This window comes from Carcharhinus amblyrhynchos, chromosome 2 (genome assembly GCF_965287045.1).
Source record: "Carcharhinus amblyrhynchos chromosome 2, sCarAmb.v2.hapA, whole genome shotgun sequence".
Taxonomy (NCBI): domain Eukaryota; kingdom Metazoa; phylum Chordata; class Chondrichthyes; order Carcharhiniformes; family Carcharhinidae; genus Carcharhinus; species Carcharhinus amblyrhynchos.
Window position 1 is genome coordinate 66082664 of NC_137325.1, and position 23066 is coordinate 66105729.

General features: G+C 42.2%; 1 protein-coding gene across 1 annotated transcript in view; it reads right to left on the reverse strand.

The window, feature by feature from the left end:
- Window positions 1-18370, reverse strand: part of sp4 (sp4 transcription factor) — a 66336-nt gene extending 47966 nt beyond the window's left edge. Inside the window, exons 1-3 of the mRNA XM_080207108.1 lie at window positions 18265-18370; window positions 17839-17921; window positions 15765-17445 (exon numbers count right to left, since the gene is read on the reverse strand). Of these exons, the coding sequence (XP_080063234.1) occupies window positions 15765-17445; window positions 17839-17921; window positions 18265-18271 (1771 nt within the window). The 5' untranslated portion in view covers window positions 18272-18370. The remainder of the gene's footprint in view (window positions 1-15764; window positions 17446-17838; window positions 17922-18264) is intronic.
- Window positions 18371-23066: the final 4696 nt, after the last annotated feature.

Consider the following 23066-nt stretch of genomic DNA (forward strand, 5'->3'; position numbering starts at 1 on the left):
AATGAGGGAACCAAATCTGCTCACGTTACTCCAGATGTGGTCTCACCAGTACCTTGTACAGTTGCAGCAAGACGTCCCTAATCTTATACTCTAATCCACTTGAAACAAGGGCCAACATTCCACTAGCTTTCCTGATTACCTGCTGCACTTGTATAGCTAGTTTTGTGCTTTGTGCACGAGTACTCCCTTTGCATGGTAGCTTTCTGCAGCTTTTCTCAACTTAAATAGGATTCTGAGAAGGAATACTGTCACTCATCCCATTTGTATACTCTGTAATTAAACTATATGAAGAAAAAAAGTGTGTTCAAATCCCACCACCTGTCCAGGGATAATCAGAACTTTGACATCCAAGCAACATTGAAAAAACTGCAGATTCTGGAAGCAAAAAAAAATTATGGAAATGCCCAACAGATTAGGCAGCATCTGCTAATACAGAAAGAGGTAGTGTTTTAGGTCAGTGGCCCATTATTTTTCAGTTCCAAATATTTCAATATTTTTGTTTTAAGACTAGTATCCAGTACCAGTTGTGATGCAGATTATCTGGGTTGAAATTAAGTCCTTTTTAAAAATAATTTCCCCTACTACTCACTATTGAAAAAGCCAATAGTCCATCCACACAGTAATCAACATCTTCAATAACTCCAGTTATCTAATGCACAGGCATACTTTTTTGTTACTTCCAATCTAAAAAGATGTAATAATATATACATATAAACTGGCAGCACAATGTACTTCTACTGGCAGTTGTCCTTCCTATGTTCAATTCCCAATTTCTCTCATCACCAGGACTGCCACTGAAGAGGAATAGCACTAACAAGTTAGCTTCTTGTGCATGATGGAAAATATTCCATTTAAAAAAAAGCCAAGAGTACATTTCTCTTTTGCAGTAATTGCTGCTAAGATACAGATGATCTTTAAAATTAGCATTATTCCACCATACTCAACTTTTATTGGTATAGTTACATTAACTTGTGAAAGACAGACTAGTTAGTCTGGTCTGGACATAGTCTGATTTATAGACTTGTGAATAAAACTGACTTCCAGCATCTCAGGAAGTAGCCCATGTTGAGTGTCTTGGTGAAGACCCCAGCTGTTGTGGCTATCTTTTTAGGTGTCGAAACAGGATTACATGAGGTTAGTCAATTTTATCCCCATGTTCTCCTTCATGCACACTTTAGTTTTGACCAAAGTTCAACAGGAGTAACTGGTTGGGCAATGGCAGCTGCCTTGCTTTAGTGCATTATCCTTCCCTTTACTTGCAGGGCCTGTGAACAGAAATTGAACAGTGCTGAGAGAGCATGTAGTCCCTTTGCCTGGCTACTGTAGAATTCCTTGGGGTTTGGTGGGGACATGCAGAGTTGTTCATAAAACACTCTTTAAAGGAGCTGTTTCTATATTTCTTGTCCAAATCTGCATTTTTTTTAAAAAAAGGAAAACAACTGTGTTAATGTGTTGGGGTATCACAATAACCTCAATCAGAATTCTTCTGAATTGGAATTGCTCAGCTTGCCATTCCCATTAGGATGCTGAATAGTTACTTTCTGGCCCACTGCAGTTGTTATCTATGATTTTTCAGATTATCAGGTAGTAAGTGAAAAGTCAGGTAATACCACTTAAGTATTTTACTATGCCATCACAGCTTAATGTTCTCGGCGATTGATTTTCGGCAAAGGGCCAGTGTGAATGGGTCTAGTAGGTATCCATTCCCCATATGTGCTCCATCCTTAAGGTTTGGGCAGTTGTTGGTATTACAATGTAGAGGTCAAGCACATCGTTTCAGTCAAAATAGCTGCTCGAATATATGGAGTCCGGGGGCTTTCAAGATGCATTATTCCAGGTCACCCATATTGTCCAGAAGCTCTTTGACTATACAATGTTGGATGCCCCAATAAATAGCTTTGAAATCTGCAGGATAAGTATATTATTATTTAAAACTTGTAAATAATCTTCTAAATAATACCAGTGTTGACGTGCCTGAAACATATATGATGATTAGAGGTTTAAATAGGGTGGACAGTGATAGCCTTTTTCCTCGGAGGGAGAAAGCTAGCATGAGGGGGCACAGCTTTAAATTAAGGGGTGGTAGTTATAGGACAGATGTCAGGGGTAGGTTCTTTACCCAGAGGGTGGTGAGGGATTGGAATGCCCTGCCTGCTGCAGTTGTAAATGCGTCTAGTTTGGGGGCGTTTAAGAGATCTGTGGATAGGTTTATGGATGGAAAGGGTTTGGTTCAGGTTAGAGGGTCATTGCTTTTTAACTGGTCGGCGCAACATTGTGGGCCGAAGGGCCTGTTCTGCGCTGTAATGTTCTATGTTCTATGAAGGAACTTTGTGCCTCATTCCAGGTAAACTCTCACCACAGTTCACAGGCAGCATCAGAGACATCAATTATGTTAAACCAAAGACTACAATGTATGAAGAAGGCTGCTCTATTTGCTTTCCTGTCTGATCTAAAAGCTGATGCCTAAAGCATAGACCAAATTGTCTTTGCTGCAGAAATAGGTCTCCTTTTGACTTACATTTCTCAAAGTTCTCCATCAAATGGAGCTTTCGCTCACAGCATATCTGGGTCTGTTACAGGCTAATGGATAGAATTTGATTGCTTTCTATGATTGTCAGCAACTTCATTACTGTTGTTTCTTGGAACTACCAAAATGGTGGAAGGTAAACTAGATGGATATAGACATTGTTAGATGAAAAGTTAGCAACATTACCATTTGCTGAGGTTTGTGAAAATGCATTTTTTCAGCAGAGTTCTCAATAGCTCTCATTTATTATTTCTCTAATATTCACATGTACTTGTGCTCTTCAGCAGGAACACTCTAGGGGCTTTGTTTTAATGTAGTTGATCCACAAATCACTTGGTGGATGGTATTGGGACTCAATAGTGAATCATGGCATTGTTTGATGATTGGCAACATGGTTCTGTAACTGTAAAAGGTCATTGTTTAGATGTAGAGACTTGTTTTGAGCACTCTGGTTCGTAACCAGTCCTTCATTACCCATTACTACTTAGGAGTTTGGGTCTCTGCATTTATTCAGGGTGCCACAAGCAGTCTCTGATGCAGCATTTGAAGAATGCTGTTCAGATTACCATCGTATATGAACTGCTCACACAAACCATTTTGGCAGACTGTATTGTAGCTACCCACCAGATATTTCTCCTAGCCAGGATTTTAAAAGTTAGTTATGTCTGCAATGGTAACCCATTATAATAACATCCCTTACAATGTATGCACTGGATTTACACAAGATCTTCTTGTTTATAACTATCTCAGTGGTATGTGTCATAAGTCAAATAGTTTAATAATGACAGCTATTACGGCCTCTGTTGTACGGTACTCCTATAGAGACGTCCTATAGGTGTGTCAACCAGCACAACAGAATGCACAGTAACTTACTTTACCCCCAACATTAGAGAGTAAACTGTGTTATTCGGCACTTAACCAACTGGATTTCTCTACTAAACGGAATTTCTCATGTTCTCTGAATACAAATTGTCACTTCACCAATCAGAAGCAATTACAAAAGGCACTGGAATATGTACTTGTATATTGTATTATTTATATTGTATACTTTATATTTTAATGTACTGAAGAGTAGAAGTAAAACATTTATTTGCTGTGTAAATGCTACAAAGATTGCACTGTATTCCACTGATAATGGAACTCGTTAATCTACACTTTTGATTAAAAAAAATTCATGGAACAAGGGTGTTGCTGACTAGCATATATTGCCCATTCTGAGTTGCCTAGTTGCTGCTGAGAATCAACCACATTGCTCTAAAGTCACACAGGCCAGATCAGATAAGGTTGGCAGATTTCCTTCTCTAAAGGGCATTAACTGACGCCACGCATTGCATGCCTGGTAAAAAAAATTTTACTGTAACTTGCTGTGATTCAAAGAACTACACACCCATTTCTCATTTTGGTCATTCTCAAGTTCAAGATTGCCAATTTAACACAATTATAATCAGTCAACTCTCTACTAATCTCAGCTGCCCAAACCCTCCCCCCACAACATAAATCACTCATTGGCATCCAAGAGAAACGATCGTCTTTAATCCAACCAGCCTGGGCAGATTTAACTATTTCCAAAGATAGCAGAATATTGTCTTAACCAGCTGCACCAAAGAATCCAGAAAGTTATTTTCAAATGACAAACTTATCCAAACTACTTGTAAACTTGCAGGTTGAGTATTTTAAACTGTACAAACATTTTGAAAAATACTGCTACAGTCTGGATTTTAACCATGGTTTTCTTTTGTAGTTATTCAGCAGCTCATTGCAACAGATTACACTAGCAGAATTGTATTACCTGATGATTACCACTTACATCAGTGTAGGTAATTTTGTTCCGCACAGCACATTAATTTCAGATTTAGTTTTTATTCATCTGTGTTCCCAGAATATGACCATGGTCCTACATCGAGTTTCCCAACAAAACCATTAACATAAATTAAAAACTTTTAGGTTAATGGCAATGGTTGGCATTCTCAATTTGCCACATGATGCAATGCTGCTCAGTATCAAGTTAAGTTCTTTTGACCCTGGAACAACGAAGGCACAGCAATATGCACCCAAGTCAACGTGCTGACCGATTTGGGAACAATGGTATTCCCGTGACTTCACTGTGTTTCTCTCTGGAGTAGAGATTAAAAGCTGGGGTCATCTTGTGTATGAGACAGACTTGATGCACCAATTGTTTTTTGCCTATCAATTCCATATTTACATGATGCACTGAGAAATTAGGATAGTATTGTAATAAGGAAAAGAGTAGAGAGCGAAAAAGGGAGAAAGAGAAGAAAGGGGAGACATACCAGATGCATCTCTGTGCAGAAGACTGAGCATTTAAGGCAACTGATGGAGAAGGAATAAACTGGCTTCTGAAGAATAGATAGGGATAATGGACATTTGGGTGAAACGTGGACATCGCAACATTAGGCAAAGTAGTCACGTGGGGGTCAGGCACCAGCATGAATTAGACAAGTGGAAAAACACCAAGAGAGATTCAGCTAGAATACTGATGGGAAATATCCAGTCCAGAACGTGCTGTTTGAAAACAGTGTTGAAAGACTCAAAAATACCATAGTAAAGTGAAAAGTTGGGAATAGTGGAGAACAAAAAAAGGTCCATATACACAAATCATTAAAATGTTATGGTCAAGTACTAAAACAAAACAAGGAGGCGAACAAAGCTTTGTTCCAAATCTGGAGCACTGTTTTCAGTCTAGGCCTTATGGGTTCACTCAGCCCATCAAATTTGCTCTACCATTTGATAAAATTATAACTGATCTAAATGATAATGCTCAATTCCACTTTTCCGTCTTAGCCCCAAAATCTTTGATTGCTTTGTGGATTAAAAATCTGGCTATCACAGCCTTGAACATACCTAACGATCCAGCTTCTACAGCTATCTATGGAAAAGAATTCCAGATTCATTACCCTCACAAGAAATTCCTTGCCATCTCGTTCTTAACCGGGCAACCCCCTTACAATAAAGGAAGGATACGTTAGGATTGGTTAGCCTTAGAAACAGTGCAGTGTAGATTCACCAGAATGTGAACCAAGGCTCCAAAAGATTATACTATGAGAGAAGAGTACATAAACTAGGCTTGTAATCACTAAAATATACAACATGAAGGGGTGTTTTTTAAATAGCACATTTGAAGGAGCCAAGAAGATAGAAATCATTTTTCTTAAGATGGGGCACTCTAGCACAAGGGGACATAACCATAACACGAGAGGTAGACCATTCCAGAGCAATGGGGAAACACTTCTCCACTGAAAGGATGGTAGTCGTGTGAAACTCTCCCACAAAAAAAAAGGTGCTAGTTCAATTTATAATTTTAAATCAGAGTTAGAGTTTTGCTAGCTACTGATATTAACGGAGCCCAGGCAGGTGGATTAAGCTATAGTTTAGCCTTGTTCTTAATGAACTGGGGTACAGACTCAAGAGATTGGCTAAGTGGTCTTCATCTCAGATGTAAAAACTGAGGTCTAATGGTTGTCAGACAGAAAATAGTACATGATGCAATAGTTACACCACACCCTCTGGCCAAAGCAAGCATCATACAGCAAAAGTTTAAATAATTAGCAAACTGCAGGATATTGGTGAGAGAACTGTGCTTCGTTTAGTTCCTGATATGATTAACTTTGGATGTTGTCAGAACATGGTGATGGCAACCTGAGGATATTGGGGCAGTGGAGGGGGAGTTTGGCTCTCTGTCAAATGCAAGACACGATCACTGATTAACATTTACAGCAGCAAAGTGAATTTCCCTCTACCGAATGCAAACCAGGTTTGTGGGATGGAAAATCCCACCCTGAATCTCTCCAGCAATAAAGCAGCAGTGTCGGTGCATTGCTCATCAAGTCATCTTTGACAGCAGTGCCCAAACCACTGCCTAGAAGGACAAGGGTAGATGACACGTGGGAATGCCAACCGTAAGCCCCCTCCAAGCCATGCACAATCCTCTCGTGAAAATATGTTGCTGTTCCTTCAGGGTCACAAGGCCAAAATAGCCAACTTGAATGGCAGCCCACCACCTTCAACATTTACTCCCTCTGCCATTGACAAAGAGTGGCAGCAGAGTATACCATCCACAAGATGCACTGCAACAACTCATCAAGACACCTTCAATAGGACCTTCTGAACCTACAACCTCAACCTAGAAAGACAAGGACGACAGATGGATGGGAACACCACCACCTGTCAATTCCCCTCCACATCACACAAACCCCAGACTTGGAAATATAACCTCATTCCTTCATTGTTACTGGATCAAAATCCTGGAACTATCTCTCTAGATCATACTCCTTAAAAGAGAATGTTAAAAGGAGACTTGATAAAACTATTCAAAATCATCAACAGGGCAAAAATAAACTATTTTCAGTGAGATAAGGATCAGTTCTCAGAAGACAGATTTAGAATAACTGACAAAAGAATGGGCATGACATGAGGATTTTTAAAATATTTACACTAAGGTGTTGATCTTGAATGAAAGATTGGTAAAAGCACTTTCAAAAGAGAACTGGATAAATACTAAAAGCGGAAGAAAATACAGTGTTCAGAGAAAAGACCAGGGATGGAGGTTAACTGATAGCACAACAAAAGAGCTAGTCCAGCATATATCATTCCATTAATGAACAGGCTGAACAATTTTTTTTTAACAATGCTGGGAAATGTTAGGACTTAAGAGGAGGCTGAACATAGTGAACTGCTTGGCACTGTGGATTAAAGATGTTATAACACAAATAAATGCATTTATATATCATTTTAATGTAGAAAAGTCTTTTACAGAAATGTAATCAAACAAAAATGGACAGTGATTCAAATGAAAATATATAAATTAGGGTTCCCAAAAGCTTGGCAAGAGCTGGGTTCAATTAAGGAGAAAGCGATGGAAAGGCAGAGGTGATGGGGCAGAAGGTTTTGTCAAGGGCAGATCGTGCCTTATGAGCCTAGTTGAGTTCTTCAAAAATGTGACTGAACACATTGACGAAGGAAGTGCAGTGGACGTTGTGTACATGGACTTCAGCAAGGCGTTTGATAAGGTCCCCCATGCAAGACTTCTTGAGAAGGTGAGAGGGCATGGGATCCAAGGGCCTTTGGCCTTGTGGATCCAGAACTGGCTTGCCTGCAGAAGGCAGAGAGTGGTTGTGGATGGGTCTTTTTCGGCATGGAGGTCAGTCACCAGTGGAGTGCCCCAGGGATCTGTTCTAGGACCCTTGCTGTTTGTCATTTTCATAAATGACCTAGATGAAGAAGTGGAGGGATGGGTAAGTAAGTTCGCTGACGACACGAAGGTCGGTGGTGTTATGGATGGTCTGGAAGGATGTCAAAAGTTGCAGCAGGACATAAATAGGATGCAGGACTGGGCGGAGAAGTGGCAGATGGACTTCAACGCGGATAAATGCGTAGTTGTCCATTTTGGCAGGACCAATGGGATGAACGAGTACACTATCAAGGGTAGGAGTCTTAGTAGTGTTGTAGAGCAGAAGGATCTTGGGGTCCGGGTCCACAGGACTCTTAAATCGGCCTCGCAGGTGGAGGATGTGGTCAAGAGGGCGTATGGTGTACTGGCCTTCATTAATCAAGGGATTGAGTTTAGGAATCGGGAGGTAATGCTGCAACTTTATAAGACCCTTGTCAGGCCTCATTTGGAGTACTGTGCGCAGTTCTGGTCGCCTCACTATAGGAAGGACGTAGAAGCTATTGAAAGGGTACAGAGGATATTTACAAGGATGTTGCCTGGACTGGGAGGCATGCCTTATGAAGTTAGGTTGAGGGAGCTGGGACTCTTTTCCCTGGAGAGACGAAGGTTGAGAGGCGACCTGATAGAAGTTCATAAAATGTTGAGAGGAATAGATAGGGTGGATTCTCAGAGGCTATTTCCCCGGGTTGAAATGGTCGCTACGAGGGGACACAGATTGAAGGTGCGGGGAGGCAAGTACAGAAGTGTTGTTAGGGGTAAGTTTTTCACTCACAGGGTGGTGAGTGAATGGAATCGGCTGCCGTCAGTGGTGGTGGAGGCAAACTCGCTGGGGTCTTTTAAAAGACTTCTGGAAGAGTATATGGAATTTAATGGGATTGGGAGTTATAGATAGGTCTATAGATTGGTAGGTGTTGATGTGATCGGCGCAACTCGTGGGCCGAAGGGCCTGTTTGTGCTGTAGTGTTCTATGTTCTAAACGAATTCCATGGCCGCCAATAGTGGGATAAAGCAGATGGGATACACAAAAGGAACAATAAGTTCTGCAGGAGTTGTCAGACTGGAAAAGTTAATGGAGATAAGGGTGTCAAAAAAAAAACAGGGGGCCCTGGTGTTATATAGAATTTAAGCATCAGAATAATAACCAAACTACCGGATGGCACGGTAGTACAGTAGTTAGCACTGCTGCTTCACAGCTCCAGGGACCTGGGTTTGAATCTTGGCTCGGGTCACTGTCTGCGTGGAGTTTTCACATTCTCCCTGGGCCTGTGTGGGTTTCCTCCCACAGTCCAAAGATTTGCAGGTTAGATTGACTGACATTCTAAAAATTGCCCCTTCGCGTCCTGGGATGTATGGTTAAGAGGGATTAGTGGGTAAATATGTAGTGATATGGGGATGGAACCTGAGTGGGGTTGTGGTTACAGCAGATTCAATGGGCCAAATGGCCTCTTTCTGCACTGTAAGATTCTATGATTCAAACAAGAAAGAAAAAGAAGGAAGCAGAGTGGGAGGGGAGGCTGTGTGGAACATAAAACATTGGTAAAAAAACCAGCTGAGCAAAGTAGCTGGTTGCTGTATAATAAATTCAGAGATAGCCTGTCAGAGGAGCAGTGAAATGGTAGAACCTGCAGCTGATAAAGGCATGGATGAGAACTTCACCAGCAAATGAGTCAAGCGAAGAAAGTCGGTCATTTCACAGAATGGATTTTTTGAAGAAGCATATTAAAAAGTTAAGCTCTAGGATAAGTAGGACATTAAGATTGCCAATTGTTTGGACGCATCTGTGACAGTAAGAAAGCTTGATGGAATCAATGGAGTTTGTGGTGGGGGTCAAAGGCAACGATTTCAGTCTTTTCAAATGTGGCTGGACGTAAGTCAAGCAACTCGACAACTCAGACTGTGAGGAGGTTGGGGTGACAGTGGTAAATGCCTGACATTGTCAGTGTACATGAAGTTTAACCTATGACTGCAAATTATGTTCACAAATGATGGCATGTCGTTTTGTTTTTTTATATTCACATGCTGGACTGTATCATGGTTGAAAATGGGGTTGTACTTGGAGTTTCCTCCTCTGGGTGCTGAAGAATCAAGCATCACATGTTTATAGCATGCAGCTGGACTATAAAGCTTTGTTATTAATTACTCGTGAGAAACAACTATAGTTTTTTTCTTTGGCATGCAGATAGCTCTGAATTGTAGCTTCACTAAGCTAGTGCCTCATTCTATGATATGCCATATGCTGCTTCTGGGGCACCTTTCCATATAGTCACATGAAACCAATATTGATCCCTTGGCTTGACGGATATGGGACAGAAAGTTACTGGTTGTACTGTTGGCAATTCCAATGCTGCTCGCAATACCTCATGTTTGCCCAGGTTTTGACTGCTAGGTCTGTTCTGGTCTGGTGGTAGCAGAAATTGTGGAATATTAAACAGAGGTTTTACTAACTGAAACCTCAAATATTTAAATTACATTTCAAAGGAACAATCATACACAAAAGAAATTGACAGATACCAAAAACAAAATACTAAACAGAAACATGTACAAAATCTTCAATGGTTTGATTGTCCTGTTCGAGACAGGTCTTTGGACAATAAAGTTTTCAGGTTGGCACCTTGTATCCATGTTTGACCACTTCTCCCATTTAGGATTTGAGTCAGCTGAAAATAATTATATAAAATTCTTACGTAACGAACTGCCTTTGATAATTTGATGTTAGAAATTCGAAGGAACTCAACCAAAAAAACCTGTTAGGTTCTTTTACCTAATGGAGTACCATCACCCAACTGGAAAACCTGAATTAATTCCTTACCCATTAAGAGCATACAATGACTTGCTGATTTTGCCTACGATCCTAGTTATAATCATTTGCCAAAAATGATGAAACACCACCTCTTCAAATGAACTTATTCCAGCAACAGGAAATATTATCTTCATTGGTGCATTACACTAACCATTTTAGAATCAGCTGCTATCATTTGAATCATACTTTAAACTGACATTTGAAAATGTTCTTTAGGAATATTTTAATACCCAATTCATGCTGTATAATAATATATCACATTAACTTGGCACCTTTATCAGAGTACAGTATTCCAAGCTGTTTGGTTGGAATAAAAGCAAAGTAAATAAAATTTAAAGACCAAGCCACATTAGGAAACGTTAGGATAGGTCAGCAGAGCAGATTTTATGGCATGTTTAAGAGATGGGGAGAAAACTCCACAGCTCAGTGCCTAAAAAGCTGAAGACACAGTCACTGCTTGTCAGTGATTGAAACTAGCCATGGACAAGAGATCAAAATTGGGAAAAAAAAGCAAAGATGTGGATGGTTTTAGGGATGAAGGAGATGGTTTTAGGGTTGAAAGAATTGGAAGGGACAATGCCTTGGAAGGCTAATGCCATTGAAAAGAAGGCTGAGAATGACCAGAAGCCAAAGTAGGTCAGTGAGCATGGTGAAGGATGAATGGGACTGGATTTGAGCAGAGTTTTGGATCAGTTCAAGATAGATGAAATGCCAGCCAGGGCAGCATTGGAATAGTCAAGTTACAGATCAGAGTTTAAACAGCAGGTGAGCAGAGACAATAGCAAAGATGGATGGTCAGAGAGCGAACTGACTGGTTGTCAGTGTGATGGCACATTCGTGTAGCTGGAAGTTAATTTAGGGTCAAACAGAACATTAGCTTCTTGAACAATTGGGTTCAGTCTCAGGTAGCAACCAGGGCAAGGGATGGAGTTGCGACAGGAGAACAGCAAAGGGAGGCAGTGGTGTAGTGGTATTGTCACTGGACTAATAATTGAGACTCAGGGCAATGTCCAGTGTACCTGGGTTCAAATCCCACCAGGGGAGATAGTGAAATTAAAAGTCGAATAATGACTACGAAACCATTGTTGATGCCAGCAAAATCCTATCTGTTGCATTAATGTCCCGTAGGGAAGAAAATCTGCCATTGTTACCCGGCCTACATGTGACTCCAGATCCACAGCAATCTGGTTAATTCTTTTTTTAAAAAGTGCCTTCTGAAGTGGTCTAGCAAGTCACTCAGTTAAAGAGCAGTTAGGGATGGAAATAAAGGCTGGCTGAGTGAGTGACATCCATATCCAACGAACTTTAAAAAAAAGGACAATGGCTTCAGTGTTTCCAATTTTTGATTAGAGGAAATTTCAGCTGAAGACTAGATGTTGGACGAAAACAGCATGACAAATCAGAGACAGTGGAGTGGGAGGGAGAGGTGTGCTGTGCTACAGCTAGGCGTCATAAGTGTAGAACATGTGCTGTGCTTACAGATGATGCCACAGAGGGCAGCATGCAGATGAGAAATAGGATGGATGATTAGTCAGTCGATCCTTGGATGGCTCCAGAAATACCAGTGTGGGATCAGGAAGAGAAGCCACTAGATAATACTCTAGCCACAACCAGATAGATAAGAGCCCCCTCCTGTGCTGTGCTATTCTATGATCCTATAAGAATGGAACCAGCCAAAGACAGTTTAACCCAATGAGGAGATACAGGAAAGGAGAATAATATGGAATATTTGATCGAAGACTACAAACAGGTTAAGAAAGATGAGGAGAGATCATTTACCATGATCAAAGTCACACAGAATGTCATTTGTGACCCTGATAAAATCCATTTTAGTGCAGTGGGAGAAGCAGAAGCCTAACTGGAGGGATTCAAACCTGGAATTGTGTGAAATATGGGCACATATTTGAAGATTACATACTGAAGACATGCTCAAGAACTGTGCAGCAGAAAAGGGTTTTGGTGATGGGGCAATAGCTTGCAAGGGCGGAGAGGTCAAATTGGTTTTTGCAAGAAATAGATAATGCCATATTTTCAGGGATGGAGGACAATACCTGAGAAGGAACCTTTAACAATATCAGCCAGCTCGGGAACCAGGTAGAGAAGTTGGCTGATCAGTTTAGTGGAAAGATCGTCAAAGCAGCAGGTGGGTCTTACAGCCAAGATATCAGCATTGGCGTGGGGATGGGAATATGGTTTTAGTGAGGACGAGGGCATCAAACAGCAGAAGTGACTGAGTCAGTCAATCAGCAGCCATAGAAATGTCATGGCGAATGGCGGAGGATCAAGAGCTAGACAGTTAAGGATTTGACAATGCACATAATGCATCAATACTTTGCTGTCACTCATAGTAGCCATTGTTTTCAAAGACTATTTTTCTAAAAATTAAAAAGGAGTTACAAATTGATTGATTTTAATGTGTGTTAAAAAAAATCATTTGTGTGATCTTTGACCTGCAAAGTAAACTGTTATGCTCCCCAAGTTTCTCCGCACAACATCTGAAGGCTAGTTCTGACTGGGATAAAGTTCTTGGTGCACAGGCAGGCATCTGACACTACTTAAATACCATTCTTCCTGGATGTTGTGCGCTGGTAGACGATTCAGCTCCATAAAGTGTAATAATTCAACTAAATCCTGCATCCTTAGTGCATTGCACTTTCCAGCAGGAATCAGTAGACAGCAACCAGGAGTGATTGATTTTGTCCTTTCTTATCTAAGCATCATAAAAGCAAGGTCACGTCCAAACTGCTTCCTTGCTGAACATCAACTTTTCAGCATTATTCATGGGTCAAAATCAGGGCCTTTTAGGCTTAATATCATAACAGATAGTATCTTCACCCAATAAGTCACAGAGGGAATTTCTAAAATCAAAATTCTGTTGAAACTTCACAACAAGGATCCACTACACCAGTACTCCATATGCCGGCTTCTGCTAGAATGGTAGGTCAATTACTTAACTGCACAGTCGCTCTAGTGTTATACTACATTTATCTGAACAGAATTTAGAGCTATAGTAATAAGGTGGAAGTGTGAACTAAATGAAAATTAGGGTACATGATGCCAATCAAAATAGCCATTCATGGAGAAGACTCCCAAGACTTTGTATTGCTATACAGACTCTACCATACCCAATGTTTTCCAGTGAGTCTAAATGGCAATTACTATAAGTACAAATTGAAATTAAATCAGGACACTGCAGAACAGAAATAGTTAATTAGAAGGAGGCCTTCTACATAACTTATAAGCAGCATATTCATTTAAGTAACATCTATAATTTGCGTATTATATTTAGCACCAGTTGGATGTATTAGCATGGATTAACACAGGAATTAAAACTGCTTTCCAGTCTGCATAGTCTGGTGCCACAGTGGGCACTACCTTTATTCGCTAGAGTGTTAGAGAAAAACAGTTTTCATTTAATGCACAGAACACAGATTTAAAAATGAGGAACTATACCATAAAAACCTTGAAAGATGGGAACACTTGTACAAACACCACTAAAGAAACCTTAAAAAAAACTGATCATGCAGTATTCTTAAATGGACCTTCTTGCTAGTTCCAAGGCTCACCAGAACAAATAAAGGCATTTACTTCATCTCAGCCCCAATATTGCTTTCAGTGGACTATTAGGAATCTAGAGTGAACAAGGAAATATCACAACCTATATTGACCTTTTAATTGAAGGTTAGGAAGCATAACTATGTTAATATGTTTTTAAGGTTTGGCACAAGGGGAGCAATTTTACCTGTAAAACTTTGAGCAGAAACTTCTCATCTTAAATTGCAGCCAACCTGCCTCATCTATCTTCAGGCCTAATGGGCTTTACTGAAACAACATTTCTTACTATGTACTCAGAGCATAAACAAGAGCTTAATACATAATCTCTATCCCTTGATTAACATATTGTTTATGGGACTGATAACTGAACTGTATAGTTAATCTTGTCATTAAAAAATGTAGATTTAAAACATTTTTCCTACTGTACACAAATATTCAGTAACTGCCAATAATCGAGATTTACATTTGTTTATCCAAAAATCACCTAATACTTAAAAAAAATGCAGCTGTGACTGCATTACTAAAAATATCAAAATTTCAGACTAATCGGGAAAAGTACTGTTGAAGTTTGAACTTGTGGCAAAGAAACTGACCAAACAGTTGTAGTGATCTTAGGTCAACTCAAAACACGACAAGCTGCAGAATGATATCCAAAAGTGGTGATTAAGACAGAATTTGCCAAAATAAGATATTTGGTGGTGCTTCTTGGTCTAAAATGGAAATTGAAATCTCAACTACTTTGTATTTGGAGTTACACAGATCTCAGTAAACACACCTTGTTTGAAGAGATCTTTTGAATAGATAAAAGTTAGGAGGTACAGTAAACTTGTTATCCACACTCTAGCAACTGGAATTCTTCTTAAAAAGCAGTCACTTCCAGTGTTCAAATAATGCATTCTTTAGAAAAAAGGGCTAATAATAGATTGCAAACTTGCAAGTTGTTCTTGGGTCCCACAATGAAAATAATAAATTATTGGGCCAGTTTTGGTTATTGCGCCTGTACCTGGGTATAATCCCACCCTTTCTTGTGTCCAGACCAATGTAACTCCGTGTTAACTGGCACCACCCATTCCACAAACATACATTGCACTCTATCTGTTTTGAGAAGTCAGAACATGGCTATTTTCCAGCTCAGAGAGTTTAGACAATAGGATAAAGAAATATAATTTTAAAATATACTCGTTAGGTCAGTAGAAAATTTTAATCTACAGATTATTAACAGTTGGAGATTTTGATCCTCAAAAGTCTTTACCATTGCTACTGGGAAATGAATCTCACTAAAATACCAAAGATAAATATGGCATAAGGAACGATCAGAATGGATAAAATGATCTGAATTCACCTTTAAATTCTGAAGCTTGATTCTACTATTTTGTTATACTCCTGAAGACTGACCCACTTTCCTTTTGCCAACATTTTCTGCAAAGCAACTGCTATAAAAAGGGTTTTAAATTCGGAGTGAAGTGCACATATGATTGTAGTCTTTATTATAATATCTGCCCCCCATGTCACAATTCCTAAACCGCAAGTGTCCCAGATTTATATATAAAATTGTTTTCCCTCCCACCCCACCAAAGACATCCAAAATTAGTTCTTTGGCATACTATGAATAAACTCAAGTACAACGACACTAAAAGCAACGTTCTACACATTTGTATTATCAGTTTACAAAGAGTTGCCAAGTAAAGTCATACCTGCTAGATTGGCGATAGCCACTGGTATTCCTTGCACCTGGAGTCCTCCTGAACTCAAACTGCCAATGTTGACTGTCTGGAGGTTAGGGACCGATGCAAGTTGGGCAGCACTTAAATTAATGGTCCCGCCAGTAACAGTTACAGGAGTAATTTGGGCAATAGCAGTCTCACCAGAATTACTTGAGGACACTGGAGTCACAGTTAGTTGCTGGGCATTCTGGAGCTGTACATTTGAAAGACTCTGGATGTTCTGCAGCTGTATGGTCTGCCAGTTTATTTGCCCAGAGGGTGTCAAGCTCGGTGCTCTGATGATCACCTGAGTTGGGTTCTGCAGGGTGGACAGCTGGACATTCTGCAGGGCCTGTTGCTGGACAGTCTGGCCTTGCACGGCAGCACCCTGGAGGGTTTGGACAGCGTGGTGGGGCATAGTCTGAATGATCTGCTGGACCTGCTGCAGCTGGGTGCCCTGCTCCTGCAGGCTCTGCAAGCCATTGGACTGGGTGGCGGTGCCCTCAGCCTCGGAGGCGGGCACGGCGGCGGCCTCCTCCTCGGTGTTGTCCGAGCTGGAGGTGTTGCTGCTGAAGACGGACTGGGCGGTGTCCGAGGAGTTGACCAGAGGGGAAGCGCTGCAGGAGAGGCCGGGGGAGGCGGTGCTCACGCAGGTGGAGGTGGATGCTGCGGCTGCGGTGGTGGCCGCCGGTGGAGGAGGTGGAGAGTCGGGCGTGTTGTTGAGAGAGGCGCTGGGCGGGGAGAGGAGCTGACTCCCATTCGAGGCCCCGCCGTCGGAGGGCTGGACAAACTGGATGGAGCCTCCCCCGGCGCTGCCCGCCGCCGCCATGCTGTTGATGGGCACGGCCAGAGTCACACCGCCCCCGATGTTAATGGGCAAGGTGGCGAGCATCTGGGTCTGGGCACCCGAAAGGTTGACTCCCTGGAGCTGCAGCGGGATGGAGAGGCCGGGTCTGATCTGGATGGGCACCGTTCCGCCGCTCTGAGAGGCGCCGCCGCTGGAAGGTGCCGCACTGCCGCCGCCGCCCCCGCCGGCCCGGCAGCTCAGCGGGATGATGGCCGCCTGCCCGCCCGCCGCCGCCGCCGCCGACACGATCTGGATGTGCCGGTGCTGCAAGTCGGCCGAGCTGAGCTGCAACTGCTGCCCGTCCACCGTCTGCAGCTGCGGGATAACCTGGTACTGGAGGGTGGAGGCCCCGGGCCCGGAGCCCGCCGCGCTGACCACCATGGCGGGGTTGGAGAGACTCTGCACCGGCACCACGTTGTACTGTGTGGCCGCCGAGACGAGGGGCCTGGCCTTGCTGGGCGATCCCGCTGCGCCATCCTGTCCACTAGGCCCGTTGTTGTTGTTGTTGTTGGCGGCGGCTGGAGCTGTCGACGCCCCGGACTGCTGCTGCTGTTGTTGTTGTTGTTGTTGTTGAACCGAGGCTTCCTTCGTCGTTGCCGCGGGGCCGGCGGCGATGATCTGCCAGCCGTTCCCCGACAGCTGAGCGGTGACCAGCTCCAGTTGCTGCGGCGGCGGCTGCTGCTGCTGCACGGCTCCCGAGCTCTGGTCGAGGACAAGCTGGCCGCCCTGCACGGCGTTGGAGGCGGCCGCGCCGTCCGCCGGCCCCGGGGATCCGATCTTGCTGCAAGTGGCTGCGAGCAGGGCGAGAGGAGAGGGCTGGGTGTCCTACCCACACACACAACACACACAGTGGGCGGGTTCAGAGAGGAAAGAGTGGGTGTGAATTTACATTAGCACAAAAAGGGGCTTCACTCAGGAAGTACACAGCAATTAAACGACAAAAACAGTGGCGTTTCAATCATTTGGAACACATTTTTTTAAAAAATAACCGTGCATCGACAAGTTAAGTCGCTTTAAAAGCAAAATCAGGAAGTAGGTGCTCAGATCTGCAGGAAAAAAATGGCTTCACGTACAAATGCAACACAAGACAAGTGGTTAGCAACATTTAGTTCAGCAGCAGCAGCACAAGGAAAAGAAGCATTTTCACCTCAAACACCCGCAAAATATTAATGTTACACACGCATATTAATCCTGACTGGAAATTTGAGATTCCTTTACCTGCGAGCCTGATGTTTTGATTTGCAAATATTCACCAGGTTTCCCTCCTTCAGTTAGGGTGGCCATACTTTCCTCCTTTTGATCTGTGGACAAAAAAAATCCGAATAATCGGAACAAAATAAGTTCATTTTCTGGTGGGCTGCCCCTTGCCTACTTTTCACACAGTTTGTCTCAATCCAAGCCCATCAATTTCCCCGGGAGGGGAGGGGTAAAGGGAAAAAAAACCAGAAACGTGGTTTGAAACCCGACCCAGTGGATACAAAGTAACACCCAAAAGAGGGTTGTCTCAGACAACTCACTACTGGAGGTTCGTGGTGTCAGGCTGATCAATTAGCAGAAAGCTTGTCACCCAGGGTAAATTGACTTTTTCCCTCTTGTTTTTTTTAAAAAAAAGGAGGGAGGGATAAGAGGGTGGGTTTTACGTACCACTCATTCTGCATTGCTTAAGAAGGAGGAGGGGGGGAAAGAGAGAGAAAAAAAATAAGGCCAGTACAAAATGTAGGCAGAACAAGGCAGGGCTGGCCCTTTCTTTCCACGAATGGCTGTTTGCGTAGGACGGAATAATCAGGTTCCTCTTGATTGACGGAAATGGAAGTGGGTGGCTCCGCACCCCAGCCCGAGCCGCCCGCCCATTGGCCTCGGCGGCGGTGGGGCGCTGAGCACGCCGGGAGATGTAGTCTCTCCCCCCACACAGCCTGTTCCGTGACGGCCACCCGAACTACAGCTCCCAGGAGGCTGCGCGGCAGACTCCCGGGCATGCGCGCGGGCGTGTGTGTGTGTGTGTGGAGCGCTCTCCCCGCCCTTAGAACTGCCTCCTTCCTCCCCTCTCGTCCCCTTCTTCCCCTCCCCTCCTCTCTCTCCTCCCTCCTTCCCTTCCTCTCTCTCCTCCTTCCCCACCCCGCACGTAGGGGTAGGCTGGGCGGAAATGAACAAAGGCGGCGCTTTGTGTGCTGGGGGTAGGGGGTAGGTGTTTTTCTCATGTATTTACAACACTCAGGGTTACATTTCACAGGCTTTTAGTTGTTGTTCGCCTGTCTCTGTGTGCCCCCTCAATCCCAGATCAGATTAGATTTAAGGAGGAAAAAAAACTGACATGCAGGTTGGAGATGCAGTGTTATGTGGTTTTGTAACGTAATGTGGCAACGGGTAGATGCACTTTGTAATACAGGTGGCAGATGACGTTTTGTAATGCAGGTGGCAAGGGCGGGTGCAGTTTGTACTGCAGATAGCAGATGCAGTTTTGAAATGGATTCTAATATATTGAGGGAAGTAAGCTGTGAAATTGCAGAGGCTCTGCATACACTATTTAAATCCTCCTTCAGTGGGGATATGGCGTTGGAGCCTAAGGTTTAGCGAAATATGAATGTTTCCCCTAACCAAAAAAATAAGCAGTGTGACTAAATCGTCAGTTTTTGAGCAGCCACTTTATCGTTGATGGTGAAGAAACTTTCAGAGATAATCAAAATTGAGTGATTTCGTGACATTGGAAAAGTATGTGCTGATAAATGAAACTCCAAATCCATTTGTTAAAAAAAAGTATTTGGTTAGTTTGATAAATTTATTTGAATGTTTTGTATATACATTTTCAAAAGTGCCACAAGAGACTTATTGGTAAAATAGAAGCCCATGGGATTCAAGGGACAGTGGCAACATGAATACTAAATTGACCAAGCAACAGAAAGCAGAGTGGTGGTGAAATTGCTTTTTGAGATAGTGCAGTGGTTCCCAGTGTTGATATTAAGACCAATTTTTTTGATATGTTAATTAACTTGATTGGATTATAACGGGATTATAATTACACAATTGTGTAATTGAACACAAAACTTTGAAATAAAATTAAAAATTAGGAAGGCAGCACAGTGACACAGTGGTTAGCACTACTGATTCATATAGCACCAGGGAGTAAGGTTCAGTTCTGGCTTAGGATCTGTGTGGAGTTTGCACATTGTCCCTGTGTCTGCATGGGTTTCCTCTGGGTGCTGTGGTTTCCTCCCACATTCCAGAGATGGGCATGGTAAATTGCCCCTTAGTTTCCCAAAATGTGATGATTAGAAGGATTAGCTGTGGTAAATGTGTGGGGGAGAAGGGCTGGCTAAGACTCTGACTCTGTTCGGTCAGAGAGTCAGTGCAGACTTGATGGGCCTAGAAACTAATGAAATAAACAGGCACAAGACAAATGGAACATAATGCATTTGGAATGATACGTCTTGGTAGAAAAATGAGGAGCAACAATATAAACTTTAATGATACAATTTTAAAGTTTTGCTTTGTTCCTTCAGTGGATGTTGGCATCCCTGCGAAGATGTGGAGATGCCGGCGTTGGACTGGGGTAAACACAGTAAAAAGTCTCACAACACCAGGTTAAACTCCAAAATGTTTATTTTGTAGCAAAAGCCACTAGCTTTAGGAGTGCTGCTGCTTTGTCAGGAGCAGCACTCTGAAAGCTACCAAACAAACCTGTTGGACTTTAACCTGGTGTTGTGTGATCTCGCACTGTATTTATCCCTGCAAAGGGCAGGAAGATAAAGTCTCAGGTGGGGGTGTGGAGTGTACTTAAATATGTGACAAGTTGATAGGTTTGTTTTTATAATCATACAAGATTATTAGCATTGTTAATAGACACAAAAGCAAGGAAATTAGAACTAGAAACCCCACAGTACAGAAACAGGCCATTCAGCCTATCGAGTCTGCACCAACCACAAACAATTCAGGCCCCACCCCCATATCCCTACATATTTACCCAATAATCTCTCTAGCCTGTGCATCCCAGGACACTATGGGCAATTTTTAGCATGGCCAATCAACCTAACACGGACATCTTTGGACTGTGGGAGGAAACTGGAGCACCCTGAGGAAACCCATGCAGACACAAGGCGAATGTGCAAGCTCCACACAGACAGTGACCCAAGCTGGAAATCGAATCCAGGTCCCTGGATCTGTGAAGTAGCAGTGCTAACTACTGTGCTGGTTTTATAAAACATTGGTTAGTCTTTATAAAACATTGGTTAGCCATCAGATGGAGTATTGTCTTCAATTCTAGACACTACACGTTAGGCAGGATGTCATGGCCTTGCAGACTGTGTAGAAGATATTTGCTAGAATTATACCACGGATGATGGAAACAGTTAGCTTTGAAGGTTGAGAGAAGATTTGATGAAGGTATTCAAAATCGTGAACAATTTTAATAGGGCAAGAAAAGAGAAGCTGTTCCCAGTAGCAGTAGGTTTAGTAACCAGAGGACACTGACTTTAAGGTGATTTGATGGTAAGGCAAAAAAAAAGTCATAACAAAACAATTGTTTACATAGTGTGTTACTGTGATCTGAAATCCATTCCCCAAAAGGATAGTTGTAGATTCAAAAGGAATTGGATAAGTATTTTAAAGGAAAATATATAGGGAAATGGGGAAAAAGTTGGGGGAGATGGAGGAGTGGAACTTGTAGAAAATTCTGCTGAAGAGTTGGTAGAGGCACGAGGATGAGAACCTACTCCTATGCTGTATCACTTGATGACTTATATGTGTGGTGTTTGGAGCCCGTTTTGAGATGCGTGATAGTTTGAATTATAAGGCGATAGTTGAGTTATAAGGACAGGCTGGATAGACCGCAACTTTTTTCTCTGGAGACTTGGGGATGATCTTATAGAGACCTATAAAATAATAAGGGGCTAAATAGTCAACATATTTTCCCAAAGGTAGGGGAATCAAAAACTAGAGGGCATAGGTATAAGGTGAGAGGAGAGAAATACAGAAGGGTCTAGCGGGGCAATGTTATTACACAGGGTGGTGAGTGGCTGGAACAAGCTGCCAGAGGTAGTAGTAGAGGCGGATACAATTTTGTCTTTTAAAAAGCATGTGAACAGTTACATGGGTAAGATGGGTATAGAGAAATATGGGCCGAATACAGGCAATTGGGGCTAGCTTTGTGGCTTTAAAAAGGACGGCATGGACAAGTTAAGCCAAAGGGCCTGTTTCCGTGCTGTAAACCTCTGACCCTATGAATAAGGGCTGGAGGCATTTCGTAAAATATACGTGAGAAGATTGGTTGGATATATTTTTGCAATATATGTGTGTGCATTTTGGATGATGTTTTCTTAACCGTATGCATGTTGGAGAACAGTATTATAAAGTATAATTGGAATGTAGTTTTGTATTAAGTAGGTGTAGGGGTGAAGTTTTGACTGAGGTTGAGCAAAATAGAAATTGTTTACACTCCTGGAGATTAGTTTAGGCCCCTGGGAGGCTGCTTTGTTGCAATTGTTAATCCTTAATAATTGCAACACCAGATCAGGGATGCTTCTGAAGAAAACTGGGCGCCCAGACAATGACGTGGGGGTGGTTGTTTAGGATTGGGTTTTCTGCAAGTTGCAAAGATTTGTGTTTGTACTGACAATTTTGATTATGTCACTCTTCACAAGTGACCATTACTTTGCTGAAGTTTTGGACCATGTCATTTACTATACATTTTATTGCTTGCTTCTGATCTTTGCTGACACAAATTATATTTGCATCTCACCTTTTCTATACTTTAAGGGTTTACACCATGGATAATTGTGTAGTAAATTTTACAGTAAGTATTGGAAATAGTGTGAGTTCCATTTTTTTGCTGTACATATGTCTGTCAGGTGATATGGTGTTTTTTTAAATTGAGTGGGTTCCACATTCAAGTACGCCTGTAAATGATGAAAGCTGGCCTTTTCATATTTATAATTGTACTGCCCCTCCCAATGAAGAGTGTCAGGAATTGATAATGGACTGTGCTGTTAACTGGTGGTAGAGAATACTGGCTATAAAAATTCACATACTGAAACTGGCTGATCATATGATGAATTCAGATCTTGCCAATAGTACTTCATTAACCACATTGCCCCATAACTGAAGATCTTATTTGGAAATAACTCCTGGAGTCACATAATAGTTGGTCAGGCTGAACTTGCTTTGCAATTGGGATAAAATTACGACTATTTGAGTTAGTACTTTTTGCTATGGTATGACAAATTGCAGTTTTTAGAACTGAATCTGAACTAGATACATTTCAGTTTTGTGCTCAAGGTACAAAGAGTTCAAATAATTTATAACAGGAACAGGTTGCAAGTCATGGATATAGAGATGTAATCACACATGAATAAGTTGGATTGGTATTTGACAATGTGGAAATTGGACCTGGGAGTGTGAAAAGGGGGGAAATTATTGAGGGAATATGTGTCCCAACCCTGTGTTGTCCATAAGGT